The sequence below is a fragment of the Nymphaea colorata genome, chromosome 1, assembly GCF_008831285.2.
Source record: "Nymphaea colorata isolate Beijing-Zhang1983 chromosome 1, ASM883128v2, whole genome shotgun sequence".
Taxonomy (NCBI): Eukaryota; Viridiplantae; Streptophyta; class Magnoliopsida; order Nymphaeales; family Nymphaeaceae; genus Nymphaea; species Nymphaea colorata.
The window spans coordinates 36,871,075-36,888,433 of NC_045138.2; the positions used below are offsets into that span (position 1 = coordinate 36,871,075).

Here is a 17,359-nt window from a genome sequence, read left to right on the forward strand (position 1 = left end):
GCTTTTACTTGATTTTGGATTATATGCGGGTTTAGCCTCGTACCATATTGATATTGGCCACAATAACGCACAGCAGTCAACCTGCCCCTTAAATGATTATTTCTTCGTTTTTTTATATGCCGTCTTTCTTGTCATATGTTCTTGTGTTCAAAAAGCAGTCTTTCCAATAATCGAATTTGCAAGTTGGTGTCTATTAAATCAAGAGCAAATAACAGGCTTTTGTTTTGTCCTCACACTTCTACTTTCTTCTTTAAGTAGAAAACTTAAATTAAAATGATTGATTAATTAACTGAAAATACTCAAAAAAATAGTTATTAATTAAGAAATCAACCATGTAGAGTAACTGACGAAACCGGAACTAGATTACACATGCAAGCTGACCATATAATTCCCTAATTAGAACCCAAATTGGAGTTTATAACTGGAAAGATGGTAATATTCCTTCTCATTCGAAGTATATCCGCGATGGCTTCTCTCAGTCTGCCCCATGTGGAAGATCCCCTCATCAGGTCAGGGACCAAACAAAATTGCATTCCACATGCTAACATCCTTTTCACTTTCTAAATCCCCACTTTCTTCTACGTTCGGAAGAAGGAAAAAAGAAAAAAAAATGCCTGCAAATCCGTTCCACCTCCTTCACACAAATGCGAACAAGATTCTACCACCAACGAAAATTTTGGTAGCTGTGATGCAACTTTGCTAGAGAGAGAGTGTGTGTGTGTGTTACAAAAGTCCACTGAGACCAAGACCAAGGGCTTTACTCCTGGGTCACCTTGTTCAAGACCGCATGGGTAGGGCTGGACATCCTGTCCGGTGGGCTTCACGACGCGACGCGTAGCTGCACCCAGTCTAATCGTGCTGGGCCTGTTTGGCTCGAGCCCACTGAAAAGGGATCATGCCTGATTGAGCCAGTGGGGAGGGCTTGATTGGGTTCCTTTGAACAAACCTGGTCGCGGACTGGACCGACCCGGCTCGGCTCGGCTCGGTCTGCTTTGCAGCAGCTGACCTGACCATAAGATGAGTTGCGTGGGGGGTTTGGTGGTTGACTGACGCTCAACCTCCAACGGCAGCGTTGAGCTCACGCGGCTTTGACCGAATTCATTCTCAGTTCTCAACCCCCACTCCCTCTCATCTTGTTGTTGCTGTGATTATTATTGCTACGTGGGACCTTGGTCTTATTTATTTTTCTATTTTTTTTAGTCTCTTGCCCCTTTTATGGCTCACCCTTTTTGACCGGTGAAAAGGAGATGAAAATGCGACGCATCTTCTTCAATGAAATTCCGTGCCCTTGCGGAAAAAAATTTTATTAAGTTGAAGGTTTCCACGGAATAAATAAGTTCCTTTGGCAAAAGCAAAATTAAATTAATGCAGGTGTTATTATTGCGCAGATCGGCGTCGGCTTAGCACCCGTGTCCTCCGGGTATGGATCTTGATTCTGGACACGAGTCGTGCTGTCCCGGAACCATATCCGTGGTAGAGAGAGAGAGAAAAAAAAAAAAAACTACAGTTAAATACATTTTTAAAGATATAATGATATTATTCGGTTAGAATTCAAAGCTCTTGGCGTTGGAAGGCCTTTGTAACAGAACATTTATAGGGACTGAATTAAACGGTCAAGGCCCTTATTTCTAATTGATTTATTTATTGGTCTTTATCATGGAAGCGGTTAAATGCTTTGACATTGGGCGATGTCAAACGTCCGATACCATTTAATAAAATACTCTTTTACGTGCCATCGTCTCTGCTTGGAAATCATAAAAAACAAAAGATGAGCTTCACAAATCAAAGCGTACAAGGCAAAGAGCTGCCGAAACAAGATATGTTCACTGAATATGAGGTTTTCCTTACACCAGACGAAACCGGATCAAACCAGTATTGAATCCAAAAATATTTGTATTCAACTTCAGCCTTAAATAGGTAAACATGATGTGGGTATGGATGAGACCCAAGTCTATGCTGTGTCTGTAAGGTCGGGATCGTCCAGCCGGCCGGCCGGTGGCCTGGGCTTCATGTGAAGAAGAGAGATCAGCAGGAGCTCCATCCACGTAGCTAGTGATGCCGACAAGAGTTGAGTCCACCAACCCTAGAGTAGAGGGGCCGGCTAATTTAATTGGAAGAGGTTGCGGTTCTGCGACCAATATTTTTCTCCTGGTAGGGTCTGACTCGCCGAAATAGAAAGAGAAGAAAAGTAATTAGGAAGGTTTTAACAAAAAAATATAGGTGTCAAATCACCGCTTTAGTAGTTTATAATTATCCTTAAGAATTGGTAATTAACAAATCTAGATGTATGCTTCATGTTAATCTGGCTCGGCCCGGCCCGGCCTGTTTCAAGTTATAGGTCCGAAGCTAACTTGACTCGAGCTCAATGCCGGAAAACTCTCCTAAATTGTGTTCCTTGAACATGCAGAAAACTTATTGTCTCGAGGACATAATCACAAACTAACTAGGCCACCTGAGATGCAAATGGGTCAGATCTGGTATAGAAGTTTTGGGTTGTGACCCGAAACTCAATATGTTTAGCTGTCTCCCATCCTAACCGAACCGTTTTGGGTCTCAAAATATCAATCCACTTGACCTTATTGATATGCGCACCTAATCCATCAGCCGGCAACCAACAATAATGAAGTAGGCCCATTGACCTATGTCATGCTGGCCTCTAGCTGATTTTTTGTTTGTTTGTTTCTAATCTAATTAATTATAAAGAGAAACCAGAAGCCGCACCCAGTATTAGAAAAATAATAAACCTTATACATTTTAAAGTTATTCGAGGATAATCACAAGATTTTCATTTTCAATCAACAGCTGTATCAATGACTATGACATTCAAGATTGAAAACAGCAATTCCATTTCTTTTTAGATTAGCTTTAGCTGTGTGTGGTAGGTGCAAATACTTACATATATATATATATATATATCAATGTGTTGCACTTTTTATAAAAAATCATGGCCTGGGGATAAGATTGTTAAGACATCACAGACTCTCTTGTCAGTTTGTTGATTTACACAAAAAAAAAAAAAAAACTCATCCATAGTTTAAGGAGGTTTTCATTTGGGTCCCCAAATTCTGGACAACAAGCAGAAAGATGGTTTGTATTTTTTTTCATATTTTTCGCGCACAAGCTCATCTTCATCTGTAATTGATCCTTTTGGCTTGGAGCTTGGACGACTTAACAAAATCAAATTAAAAAAAAAAAAAACTACCGTTGATATAGTCTTGGCTAGGGGCAGAGGCTCACATTCTGAAAAATTAAAATTTACCCATTAATTTTTTTTTTTAAATATTAGTTTGGCCTCAGTAGAACTTTTGAAAAATGAGCATTGACCCCTATAAAGAAAAAATTAAAAGATCATATTGACAGTTCAGCCCCAAAAGATGACTCCGCCCCTGCTCTTGTTTAATATCCTCGATCCATAGACTTGAAAAACAACAGCCTTTCAAACTATAACAGAAAATTTCCCTCAAGCATTTCGATGCTGCTTCATTTATTGGACTGCTCAACAAGGCCAGTGGCTCTTCTTTTTTTCGTTTTCCAATGGTCAATTTCACGGTCGCACAATCACGTGCAACATGGTGCTCTTATGCGATGTGAAGTTGCGTTGGAATGAGAGCCATACGCGACGAACAGTGACCCCGCGGTAGCCACAAGCACTGCACCAATTAAATCATCCGCAAAACAATGCCTTGAACGATTATGATTAGTACCTAAAATGCAAGGGGGGGGGCATGTGCACCCTAAGTTGTGAAATTAATTAAGTTTATTAATGATGATCGCGTAAACTAAGTACTAGGCTAAGCAGGTTGACTTAATAAGCCACGCTTAGAGTTCCATATCCGAGGTACATATTTCTTATTATATAGGGTCAAGTGGATAGAGGTGGTGGCGCGAGTCCACCTCCATTTTCTCTCATTTAAGGGGCAGAGCTAAGTTTGCGACACATTTTTTAACTCGAGTGTCGTGCAGCCATCATTTACAAGTAGCGTTCATAAGCATGAAACTAAGGCGACCAGCTATGCTACACTTCTAAAAACACTTAATTGGTGGATAGAGATGTCGTTCACTTATTATACATGACCAGATTATAGGATGCAGAGGTGGAGCTAACCATGGTTAATGATAGGTCTCAAGCCTGGCTCGAAAAACTCAAACACATGCATGATCCATGGTCTCCACTCAAACATGGTGGGGGAGTCTCATGACACTGATAAAAGTACTCTTTGTCCCAAAACGTTTTCTTTTCTGTCCCGCCACTCGGGGCGAGACAGAAAGTGCACCAGAGGAATGTCTCAGGTGTTCTGTCCATGACATTCTCCTCCATGCTCTTATATACAAGAACAATAGAGGGCAGGATTCAGGCTCCATCAAGAATCTTCACACTTCTTTATGGTGGTGCTATTTTTTATGGGAATAAATTAATAAAAATGGTTTTAACTTAAAATAACTAATACAACACTAACAAATCGTGTCCTTTTTTTTTATTTGCATGCCGAATAAATGAAATTCTCTAAAAAATTGGAAAAAAAATACAAAATCCCGCTCAACTTTTAATCTTATTGCTAAAACAGGATCATTCGTATTTTTCTTTTCAAGCCACAGCTACTCTCTCCTAAGATTTAAGATTGTGTTGGGGTGTATAAATTCCGATGACATTCTTCTCACTGAAGGTGTGCAAATGGTAGGTTCGCTTCCTCTATGTCTGATCTCATGAGTTGGTTTATTTTTTATCTATAATTTTATGAGCAGTACAATTTTTTGTTTCATTGGTCTACATCTTTTTCCTTTCCCTAAGTTTGATTGTCATTTATACCTTAGTTTTAATTTTCTGTTGTTGCAGGCAGGTGGTTCCAAGTTGATTTCATTTCCTTATTCTCGACAATACCAATGCAACTAGGCACATAAATTAGTCTATTCTAGGTGATGGTAAAATTGAATATCTTGCATAAAAATCTACATAATGTTGCAAATTAGTTAGAAGTCATGATAAAATGCGACTATGGATATTAAAGGTATATTTGATAGCTTCTGTTCTCAAATCCGAGACTGATTTCTAATCAATTTTATGTAAGGCTGCATAGCAATCAAACATGGAAGTATGAAAAAGAGAATTTGAGATCCCCAATATATCGCCAAATTCTCACATTTGATGTTAGATGTAAAGGAAGCTGACCCCAAATTCTTGTAATGTAAAATCCCTAGTGATTTCATATCACACGAGATGCTTGCCCCTGCCTCTTGTAAAAACGGTGAAACCCTTTTGTTAACCCCCGAAATTTCGAAACCCTCCTGTGCGGCTGCGCCCTTTTTCTTTTCCTCAGTCCTCACTTCTCACCCGACTCTGCATATCGCCCGCCGCTCGTTCCCCAAGGGCTTCTCGTTCTTCTTACCGCTCAGGTAGCTCTCTCTTTCTCTCTCGATTGAGGGAAGCCTGCCGGCAGCCCTCGCCTCTCTCTCCCATCCTCTCGCTCTGGAGTGAGGGCCGACGGCAGCCTTCTCCTCTCTCTCTCTCTCTCGATTGAGAGTCTGTGTGTGCTTCGAGGCTTATGCGTTGCCTCATGATAGGCGCAACCCCTTGCTTTGCCTCATTGTATTGAATAACATTGCTTCTTGTTTCTGCTCCCCCTTTTTTTTTATTTATTTACAGTGGCTTCTTGGAGCACTCCGACTGCTAGGACTTGTAGGATTTTACTGCTTGGGAATCGAACCGGCGAAGAAGATGCTGAGGCGAAACATCCGTCTAAGGAGAGAGTACCTCTATAGGAAGAGCTTGGAAGGAAAAGAGAGGCTGCTCTACGAGAAGAAGCGGAAGATCAGAGAAGCCCTTGAAGGTTTATCTTGTACCCCTCAGCACCCGTCTTTTTTTTTTTTCTTTTTTGCTTAGTCTATTTTTGCATTCATGTTTGCTATGGGATGTCAAATTCTCTCACGTCTGCGGGTTTGTGAGTCTTCTGTTTGCTTCATTCTTATTCTCCTGATGTCATTGATGCCTAATTCTCCTTCTCACCTGCCTCCTCATTTTTCTTATTGATATGGGAATGCACTTCAATGTGTGCTTGAAGGAACCAATGGTAATGCTCCTCCTGTGTAGGAACTTTCTGCACCAAATTTAAGAAGGCGATGAAAGTATATCATCTGTCGGGGCCTTGAGGGAATTTATATCGTTATGTTTGTTTGCATGCCTCTTCGCAATAATAATGGATTTGTGTCATTTTTTAACTGACAAAAAATTGGTTGAATAATGTATTGTGTTTGCTGCTGATGTCCATACTCTTGTACTGCCAAATTTCATGTGTCGATGGAGCACTATCAAATATAGCATGCACCGTGGAGGAAGAGATGAGGAGTAGGATTGAAAACATAAAGACCAACTTGAGCTTGCATGACTAGGTGCCTAGTATCTGTATCGTTACCAGAACTTCATTTGTGCTGATTCTCCAATGAATGATTGTCATATGAGATTGTTCTTCTTGGTTATTGTTGTCACTATTCTTAGGATACTACGGGCTAAGAGGATTTAACTTAGGGTCATAGGATGTGTCTTACATTCAGACAGCTGCAATTTTTTGGTGCGCTAAGGAAGATTGACTGACTGATAATTGACTTTATTTGTTATTGAAGTTTTTGTTCTTGATTGTTTCCCACCTGATTGGAAAGCATGTCAATTGTCAAGGAATTGAAGGCTGCTTGACCTAAAAAATAACATTTCGTATTCTCGCTAATCTCTGAAAGAATACTGGTGCGCAGAGAATTGGAAGGCTAGAAGCAGGTGGAATATAGTACTTTGTGTTTAGAATTTAGATATAATGATACAGGTCACACATGTCGTCAAATAGAAGGTAGTTTTGGTAAATAATTTTCCTTGAGTGTGTCATCATTTTTCTTTTCTTTTATTCTGGTTTAGCAGTTAAATGTGATAGGTAACAGTGATACTGTACATATTGAATTTTTAGTTTATAACGCCTTAGAACATTTCTTGCTTTAGTTTTTTTCAAATTTCTTCTTGGAGCCACACTTTAGTTATGATGGCTGTTGTATCTATTTATCCTCATTGCAGAAGGAAAGCCAATTCCAACAGAGCTTCGAAATGAAGAAGCAGCATTACGTCAGGAAATTGATCTTGAGGATGAACAGACGGCAGGTTGTATTCCCACCTCTCTGCATTATTCATGTAAAAGTTGACATGAAGAAAAAGGAAAGAACAATAAGAAAAAATGTTTTTTTTGGGGGTGGGGATGGAAAAAATAGGGCAAAAGAAGTAGAAGAAAATGGAGGGGTAAAAAAAATTTCACATCATGTTTTTTTACTTGAGTCTTTGGGTGGCCCAGTAGTTCAAGAGGTGGCTGCATATGGCCTGGGTGTGCTTAGCTACTAAAACTGCCTGATTCAGTGCTGACCACCACCTTACTAGTTAGTACGTTAATTACCTTAACCTGCATCATAAAATTCATATTTTGAGACAGGATAAGATGAACAACTCATAAGCATTTGGCAGGATAATGCTTACTAAATTATGAAAAACGGAAAAACTTGTGTTGAACTCAATTTGTATAGCATCACACTTAAATCTGATTAAACAATGTTGAAGTCACCTTAATTAAGGGCATACTACCATAAGCTTTGTATTCCTAGGCTTATCTGAATCTGAACTATTTAGTTTCATTATTGGGATCAGTGCCAAGAAGTCACATTGATGATGAATATGCTAATGCCGCTGAAAGGGATCCAAAGATTTTACTGACAACATCTCGTGATCCTAGTAGCCGTCTTGTACAGTTTGTGAAGGTTAGATTGCGACTAGTTTGTTTGAAATTTAAATGGGCCAGTTCATGCTAATACTGATTGTTGTACATAATAATATTAACTTTGTCGTGCCTGTGCAACAGGAACTTAAATTCATTTTTCCTAATGCACAGAGAATAAATCGTGGCAATCAGGTTAGTTTTTGAGATTTGGCGAGTAGGGTTTATACTCTGATTACCATTTCAATTGACTATACCAATCAAGAAACCTAGACCTGTGGATATATGATATTTCAAGTGAAATATGCTCCACAACTCATTTTTCTGCAGGTTATATCAGAAATTGTTGAGACTTGTCGCACATATGATTTTACAGATATCATCATGGTGCATGAACATCGTGGTGAACCTGATGGCTTGGTTGTATGTCATCTGCCTTTTGGTCCTACTGCATATTTTGGATTGCTCAACGTGGTATTGTAAGCTGCATCCTATTTTATTTATTTTTGCATCAGTATGTTAGTATTATTGGCAATTTTTATATCTAGAAGTGCATCTGATGTGTTCAACTTGACCGGTACACTGTCATCAGGTAACGAGACATGACATTAAAGACAAGAAATCTGTCGGAACAATGTCTGAGGCCTTTCCCCATCTGATTCTTCATAATTTTTCAACTAAGGTACAGTCATAAGATAATCCATGTCTTAAAAGCCGTTTAAAATTAGCCTTCTTCTTCAAGGCTCTTGTATGCTTTGTGCTGGTCCGAGCCTTGAAACTGTGGTTTTCTATCTGTTGGAATCATGCAGCTTGGTCAGAGAACTGCGAACATTTTGAAGCACTTGTTTCCCGTTCCTAAACCAGATGCCAAGCGCATTATTACGTTTGCCAACCAATCTGATTATATTTCCTTCAGGTGTGGTATCTTTTATTGTTCCTTTGTCTATATTCTTGTTTCTTTCTAAAGTTTTATCATAGAATTTCCCCTTAGACACTAATAGTTAGTAACTTAGTAAAGTTACTGATTCTAGTGTATCTCAGTAAAAAAAATACAAATAGTGAGCTTGTGTATAAACTTGTTTGAACATCCTTGATTATTTGACCCATCTCCTTTTCAATTTGATTGGTGTTGGTTTGGCTTTCTCTGTTTCTCATCAGTGGAATGACGAGCTTAGTTATGAAAACGGGCACATTACTTTGTCTGTTGAGACCACCACTCAAATTATTCAGCGTGTTGTCAGTCTTGCTGAAGCACTTTCTGACAAGTAATATGCATAGGGATCTTAGACTGTATGAACCAAGGGTGGGCATCGGGCCAGCTCGGCCCGGTTCTTACAAATCGGGCCCGGGCCCGATACCCGAAACCCAGCCCAATACCCGAAACCTGGCCCCGGCCCGGCCTGATTTTAAGAAAAAACTATTTTTAAAATATAAAATATGTTTTTGTAATGTAAAGTATATTTTTAATAATAAATTATATAATAATAATAATAATAAAATAATATTTTAAAATTAATCGGGCCGGCCCATACCGGGCCCTCGCCGGCGGCCGGGCCCGGTGCCCACCCCTACTATGAACTATGGGATGTTGTCAACTCTGTCACCCGGCTTAAGCTATTGCATAGGAAGAGTTGTCTAGTTAAAATGGCCTTAGCAGAAAACTCTTCTGAAAGGACACGATACATGAAAGAGAAGGATTTGTTTTGCTTGAGTGTGCACCTCTCTCTCATTGAATGGTTGTTGACACAATTGTCACCATTAGATAGTTAACACATGGTAGTCTAGGTGTGTCTCACACACACACACACACACACACACATATATATATATATATATATAGCATATGGAGTGGAATATATATAGCATATGGAGTGGAAATACATCTTAAAGTTTTTCATAAGCACTTAGAGCTGGATTCTAGGATTGCTTAAGCTTGTTCTGTTAGGCTTCTGGAAGGATATATATTTCTCGTGCTGATTCTAACTGTTTTTGTTGCCATCCGATGTCCAGGCATCACACCTATGAAAAAACTGGTGGTCCAAAGTCGATTGACCTGAAGGAAGTTGGACCTCGTTTTGAGCTACGTCTTTATCAGGTGAACTTCTGTTGTATATGCATACAGGTTGCAGTCTGATATATCTTGCTGTCAGATTATTGCAGTTTTGCTTTATATCTATTGGGAACATTCTATGTTTGAGTTTGTCTTTGCTCAAGTGGTTGTTCATTTGGATATTTTAATATTTTAAATTTAGAATCAATGGTTGATAAAGATTGTTGCACCATCTTAAGGCACTGGTTGAGATGGCAATTTGGGGCTCGAAGATGGGAGTGGATTGTCCAATGTGCCATCCCATTCTCTCTAGGATACATGGAATAGTTATAGGATAAATTGACACTTTACACACTTGAAACTAATTTCAGGTTTGGACCAGTCCCTTACCCTCTATAGTCTATATCTTATCTATTATGACCATATGAAATCTGTTCATTTACTTCCTTAAATTCTTAAGGGTATAAAAGACTTGTGCTGATAGATGTATAAAAGGAGTTTTCATGATTTTCTTTATCAAGAGCCTAGTTTCTGATTCCAAAGTGAATTTTTTTTGAAGTTTTTCCTAACTGTTTGCAGAGTAAAGCATAAGGAGCAGTACTCGGGTTGTATTATACTGTTATGTAGTTTAAATTTTATGGACTAGTTTACTATAGTTGTTTAACATTATGGACTAGTAGCCATTCACTGGATATAAGTTCTATTTTTGTGCTCAATGTTGTTTAGTTTGTAAGGACTGTGAACTGCCATTCTTGCTTACTCCAAATAGCTTGAGAAATCGATGTGGTGAATGGATTACTTATTGAAAAGCTCCTTAATTTTAAGGTATCATATATTTTGAGAAAAAGTTTGCTGATGCTGTGGATTTATAGTATATGAATCCCAAAGTTATTTTCCCTTGAACCAGGCAAACTCTAAATGCTACATATGAACCCCAAGAAGCCAATGATTTATACTGAAAAGGGCAGTTTGCTGGGCACATTTCCAAAAAAAAAAAAAAAAAGGATTGCTGAAGGTGGTATATGCTACTAATTTAATCCTGTTATTGATGCATTCATCATTACAAATCCAATGCCTAGGCAGGAAGATTGGAATCAGCATAATGAAGGAATCTCCATATGTAGAATTGACTACCTTTGTATACTAATATTTATTTTCCCCTTTCATTTGCAGGTCAAGTTGGGAACCGTTGATCAAAGTGAAGCCCAAAATGAGTGGGTTATCAGGCCCTATATGAATACTGCTAAGAAGCAGAAAATTCTTGGATAGCTGCTGCATCAGATTTTGATAAATGGCGTTTGGTTTTAGGCTAAGTTATTCTTTGTATCCTTGGTTCCTGTATTATAATGTAACCCAGCATGCATGAACGCTCACCAGGTACCACAATGGAGATTGTTCATTTTTGTTATTAGCTGGACTGCGCATGATTATCGAAAAAAAGGGGCTCCTAGCAAAAGATTTCACTGCTTAAGATGTCCAAAAGGAGTATGTCACTCTACGAAGTCTCAGATACAAACCCCTTCAGGAAGGAATTTTAGGCTTTTAGAACGGGATCAGAATCAAATCAGCCTCCTTACAAAATTGTAGGGGATGTTAGAAAAGGAAAATCAGACACGTGTTACCGCTCATTTAATGATAATGTCAAAGCAGGTTTCGGAAATCGGTACATACACCTACTCTTAGATGTGTGTTTGCTGACAAACGACGACCCATATTGTTGCAATGCATAAAAAAGGTGAAGCTGAAGATATAGGTTCTTTTTCCCATTAATCTCTCCATGACACTTCGGAATCAACGTGGGCGAGGTTTTTGAACATTATTCTCTCTCCATTTTGCTGTAATATGTTCTTTCGTCTGTCTATAGATGAGGCAAATTCACCGTAGGAATTGTCGGAATATGACTTGGTGGGTGGACGACGGTTTATTACTTTTGTCTAGCGCCGTGTTTTGAGTGTGTGTTTTACTGTTCCATTTCATTGGACTATTTTTTTGAAAATCTTCAGATTCATAAGGGGATTGTCGCAAGGTATAAAGTTTGGTACAGCTGTGTAAGATCGTAGGTTTGCAAGCTGAGAAAGAGGAGGATCCTGTGAGAAGATAATAGAGTCTACCCGCAAACTGCGTGTAACAAATAGTATACTGAAGAATGAGCGTCTACGGTTAGGAGATCACACACTCGAAGAGCTATTTATTTAACAGAAACAAAAACCTGTGTGCGAGATAAAATTGTCGGAAACAGAAGGTGCGAGGGTTGCTCGGGTAAGGGATATCCGAAAATGGAGTAGTTGATTGTTGCATCTGCTATCGCAAATGGCTGCCACATCCGAATACTTGTAGACAAGGGTGGAGTCAAATTATGCTGAGGGGGGGGGGGGGGGGGGGTGGGGTAGAAGCTCGCCTAATTTGCCAAAAATTATATAAATACATATAAAACTATGGCTTTGGAGCAGTAAAATGAAAATTTATATAGAAATGCCCCTTCTAACTTAACACCAGTTATCATGGACCTTCAGTCCATGGAGCGTGACAGTCCTTGCCGCTGCAAGCCCATGGTGCAATTGCATATGTAGATTGCTTGAAGAACTCCGAGTTTAAACAGCTTAAGAACACAGTACATCATGAATGAGAGAAGCGAGGAGACTGAAACTTCACTTATAAGGGGACCCAGAGGTGCATATAAGAGTCCACCTGCCCAACACCCAAAGCAAGGAAATTTTCAACTACAAAAGATTACACTAATCAGTTGGAGGGTATTCCCTTATACATGAAGAAGGCTACACAACTGGATAATTTTATATGCAAGAAAAGTAGACAAAAGCACAAATATAGGCGGTCTCTCATTCAAATCGTGCGTCGTCATTGGTGTCAACTGTTTTGAGGTATATCCAACTTCCTCTAGATATTACTGCTTCATTCTGAACTCATACTCCCTTGTCAGCTCTATTTTGTTTACCCCCGTTACTAGTTTTTTGCTCCACTACTTCTTGCAGGCTGTTGTCTACCAGTCACAATTCAATGGTGAAACAACAAAAACCTAGCCCCGTTACTGGACTAATGTACTTTTAGTGACTTAGGGGGGATGTACTTGGGTAGCCGCTCTTGACAATCAATAGAAACAGAAGATAGGGACTCCTGATGCGTTCGCCATCGTGGTTGACGACCGTATAGAGGATTATATTACAAGAAATATGGAACAGCTAACAGTATAGTTCTCGTACAAAATTATGCAAGAGGCAGACTAGTGTCGACAATACAAATAACGTCGTGAAGGACGTGCTTGGTCACGCACGCGTCTGAACATGAGAAGAATGAAGCTGCATGCATTTATCATCACTACGATGAATGGCAGACCACGGAAGTGCATGATAGCTCCTCATCAATAACCCACAATCCCAATTGCCTGAGATGACCTTCAAGCACAGTTAGCTGCAGATCAGGAGACCAAAATATCATCTTCCTCCCATTAGCTAAATCATTCTTTTTTCCCTGATTGGGTGTTACTCTGTGAGCAATTTTCTCAACATCAATAGTTTTGATTGGTAGGCCACTCTCCTTCCGGAACCCCCCAATCAGTTGCGCAAAGGATAGCTTATTTAAAGACAATTTACCACCTATCACAGAATCTATTAGCTTGTGAAGAAGCTTGGACCCAGAACTCTTGAAGAATGATAGCTCCAGATCGTTTGCAGTAGCGAAATCATACTTAGCATGAAAGGATTTGGAAAATTGGTCGCCAGTAGGAATCATATTTCCACTGATCAGCCAAGCATTGTAACCTTTCTCAACGGACTTCTTTATCACATGGGCAGTAACCAGCACCTCCTTGCCCTGTTTTGATATTGCATTCCAAGAGCCTCTCTTGACATCTAGAACCAGTTTCTCAGTGTCAATAACTGGATGTCCCCTCCTAGCAAGATCATATAGAAAATTGTCACCATGACCTAGTACAATGTAGTTCTGTATATTCAGATTTTCAAAGTGGCATAGTAAATTCCTCGAGATTGCTTCTGCAACACCATACAAGCTCACAAAAATGACAGCCTTGTCTCTCTGCAGAGAATGAAGGAGAGAGCTCAGGTCATTGAGGGTCTTCACAATTCTTCCCGGAATTACTTGATTGAAGCAGTAACCATACCACTTGAGAGATCTCAAAGGCTTAATGTCCCACAAGTCCACGTCCAGGCTGCCATTAACTATCAGTTTAGAGTCAGGTCCAGCTCTTGTTCTATAGTTTACACCAGCTTCTCTGTGAGATACACTAAGAGCTCGCTCTCTCAAGAAATTGCTGTACATATTGTAGTAACCTCGGCTATGAACAAACTTAACGAACCATGGAGTCCAAATTTTGTAACCTATACTCCGATGCCACCTTGTTGTTACCATACCCTCCAGAATTGGCTGGATATTTTTCATCTTATGCATGTCATACCACAGGCGGAACTCCTTCCATGGTTTAGGGAAGAGAAGCTGTCCCCAGGTTCCAACCAGCTGGTATAATATTATGTGCTCTTCATCATCCAAGTGCACTTTGTTTCCACGTATGCCTGGCCTCAGTGAAGTAAGAGCAGTTCAACGGTCAAGCAAAAAGATAATTCATGAAGTATAAATACAGAAAAATAATTAACAATGTATCTTAACATGGGTCTAATATCAGAGCTGATTATGAAACCATTTCATCGAATTGATTGAAGATTATTAAGGTGCTATATGTAAAGTTAAGCTTTCAAAAAATAGATGACACCTTAGTTAAAAAGGAAGTTTACATATGAGACTTTGTAAACTATCAATCAAATTATATTGCTAATTAAATTTGTTTACTTGTGGAATGTATCCAATTAATCTTCATTTTTTATGGTCGAAATAGTTATTCCTTGTTTGATGTTCGAGATAAACAAAATAACGAGGACATAAGGAATGAAATACACCATAATATTTGGATACGATTTATTCTGGTGAAAAGTTTTTCTTGCGGTTGAAATGCACCTGAGAATTCTTTTGGTACGAGAGGCCGTATAGGCGTCCGGCCTATCGCTTGAATTTTATAATAAAAAACCATTGTAAAGATAGTTTCATTAAGGAATGCCAAATAGGGAGACACACTTACATTTGAATGTTCAGCAAGAAAATTTTGATGTTCTTACGTTTTAAGAATATTTTGATGTTTAGTAATAAAAAACCAATGTTCTGATGTTTTAAGAATATGTTGGTGTTTATCAACTTGAATTTGACATGAAAAATAAGTTAATTGAAATTCTTTTCAAATTTAGGCATGGTTTTTTAAGTAAAACTTTCCTAGTCTTTGTTGGTCTCACATGATCCTGTGTGAGACTTGAAATTTGAAATATCAAGCATTTTTTGTTTCATTATATAATTGTAAATATTTGTTAAATTTTATTTTAAATAAACGAATAATCCAATGCAGCCGATACATATAGGCTGGAACATGAGACTGACAAATCAAAATTTCTGAAAAACTTAAATTCTTCATCAATTTAGTCTCCAGTATACTTTGAAAATAAAAACAGGGAAGTAGACAATGAATAACTAAAAACACCAATTGAATTTTGAAATACGGGACCAAGAATAAACCAAGAAATTAAAACTTAAATGCTTATAGTCAAATATGCATGCCTGACGCATAACCAACGCACGGAAAGGTTGGGACAGAAAAATCAATTCCGAGGAAATGAAATCCCTGAAAAGGCGAGGACATGACAATAAATCGAAGAAAGAAAAGTCCGAGAGTTTGAATAAAAGGCGGCGGGAACAACTTCTCACCGGCGACGAATGCCGGGCGTTGCAGAGACGCGCCATAGATCGAAGGACTGTAATTCGACGACTCGTAGTAGTAAGTTGCGATCAGCCTCCTGAGGTATCGATAATAGAGGGGCGAGAGCTCCAGATCGTCCTCGACCACGAACGCGAATTCGTCGTCTGAGCTCGGCCACCATGCCTCCAGCCACTGCGCCGGCAGCCCGACGTTCCCCGTCCGGTAATGCACCAGTTTCTCCCCGAACCGCCACTCGAACCCGTCCACGAAGCTGAGCATCTTCCTCGCGGCCTCCAGCCTCTGATCCATGCTGTTCCCGGCGCCGGCGTCGGCCTTGAAGTGATCGACGAAAACGTGAAGATCAACGCGGTCGCCGTCATAATCCGCCTCCGCCAGGGATCGAAGGCAACGGATGAGGGAATCGAGCCGATTGTAGGCGAGCACCTTCACGATGAATCTGAAGCTGGAGCTGATGAGAGGCCTCGCGTTTAGGGCTCGAGCGGGGCTAGGGGTGGCGAAGAGTGGCATTCTCCGTTCGGGTTCTGATGGTGGAAAGAAGGAAGGATTGAGGTCCGCACGGTGCAGAGATACGGAAAAGAAGGAGAAGAAGACGATGATGAGGATGAGGAACAGGAGGAGCGGACCAGCGTTTGTCCGCACCTTTGTGGCGGTGGCGGAGCGACGGAGCATCGTCTTCGCTCTACGGAAGCGAAGATGTACGGGCAGAACCGAGGAAAAGAATAGCCGGTTCGCTAATCGTAGCGGCCGGTGCTCCAAGATGGATAGCAAACGCGGTTGATGGCGTGATTCCTTGTTGCATCTGCCAGAAACAGCTCTACCATAGATTGCAGCCACTTCGTCCTTGGAGCCGATCTCCTCCTCGGCCAACTGTTGCGAATCGTCGATGGAAAGGTCAAAGGAAGTAAAAATTAGCAACCTGCTGTGATGCGTCTGCAATTGTGATCGATAAATTATTAACACAGCAGATTGTGACATAATAACTTATGCTTAAACAAGTTGTTCAAGTGTTTAGTCTTATCAGTAGAAGTTTGTGTAGAATTCAATCTCTTATGAAAGACTTGCAACTGTAACTATAACCAAAGGAAGAAGGAACCATGCGGCAAATCGGAGAACAGATATAAGTCAATTTTTAATAAAAAAATGTGTAAAACTTACCTTCTTGGAATCTCAAGCTTATAATCCCTCATTTTATGTCAATGTCAAAAAGTACGTTTTTTTGAAAAAAACAACAAAAATACGTGATAAATTTAACTAGCCATTTAAAACAACAAAGTGCATTAAAAAGCGCATTATCAACATGTTTTTTTGCTTTTTTTCAGTTTTTTATTTTTTAATGTCAAACAGTTTTTTTATATTTTTTAATTTTTTGAAAATATACTTATTTTTAGATGTTTGTGTTATTAGTTTCTCACTTATTTAACCCTTTTCTCTATTTTTAATTTTTAAAATTTTTTAAAAATTTTACCATATTTTTTTAAACTCTGTTGTATGTATATACTTGAGAAAAACTTCACCATTTAAAACTCCAAAACATTATTTGTGACAATGGTCAACAATAATAAACTATAGATAGTATATCATGTTTTCTATAATTGATTGTGCCTACCATTTACCTTTTCTTTTTCCAGTTTTCCCGTAAATTCAGCTTAATACATGTGATTTACAGGATTTGTTTAGTGAAGATTGTTTTCAATCCCTGAGATTGAATGTGTATCAAGACCTTTTTCGTGAACTAAGAATGATAGCTTGAATACAAAATTTTCTGGTTTCAAATAATCTGTT

At 39.3% G+C, this 17,359-nt stretch overlaps 2 protein-coding genes across 2 annotated transcripts; one reads left to right on the forward strand and one right to left on the reverse strand.

The window, feature by feature from the left end:
* The first annotated feature begins 5,227 nt into the window (after positions 1–5,227).
* Positions 5,228–11,257, forward strand: LOC116249014 (uncharacterized). The gene is made up of 10 exons (XM_031622108.2): positions 5,228–5,391; positions 5,642–5,825; positions 7,052–7,135; positions 7,670–7,779; positions 7,881–7,931; positions 8,067–8,210; positions 8,329–8,418; positions 8,546–8,652; positions 9,747–9,831; positions 10,960–11,257. Exons 2-10 carry the CDS (start codon positions 5,714–5,716, stop codon positions 11,053–11,055), a joined length of 879 nt encoding a protein of 292 aa, XP_031477968.1. The 5' UTR covers positions 5,228–5,391; positions 5,642–5,713; the 3' UTR covers positions 11,056–11,257.
* A 1,289-nt stretch (positions 11,258–12,546) lies between these two features.
* LOC116246580 (uncharacterized) lies at positions 12,547–16,552 on the reverse strand. Its single transcript, XM_031618416.1, has 2 exons — positions 15,565–16,552; positions 12,547–14,330 (listed from the first exon to the last, which is right to left on the reverse strand). The coding sequence occupies exons 1-2, from the start codon at positions 16,550–16,552 to the stop codon at positions 13,120–13,122; spliced, it is 2,199 nt and encodes a 732-aa protein (XP_031474276.1). The 3' UTR covers positions 12,547–13,119.
* Between the last annotated feature and the right edge of the window lie 807 nt (positions 16,553–17,359).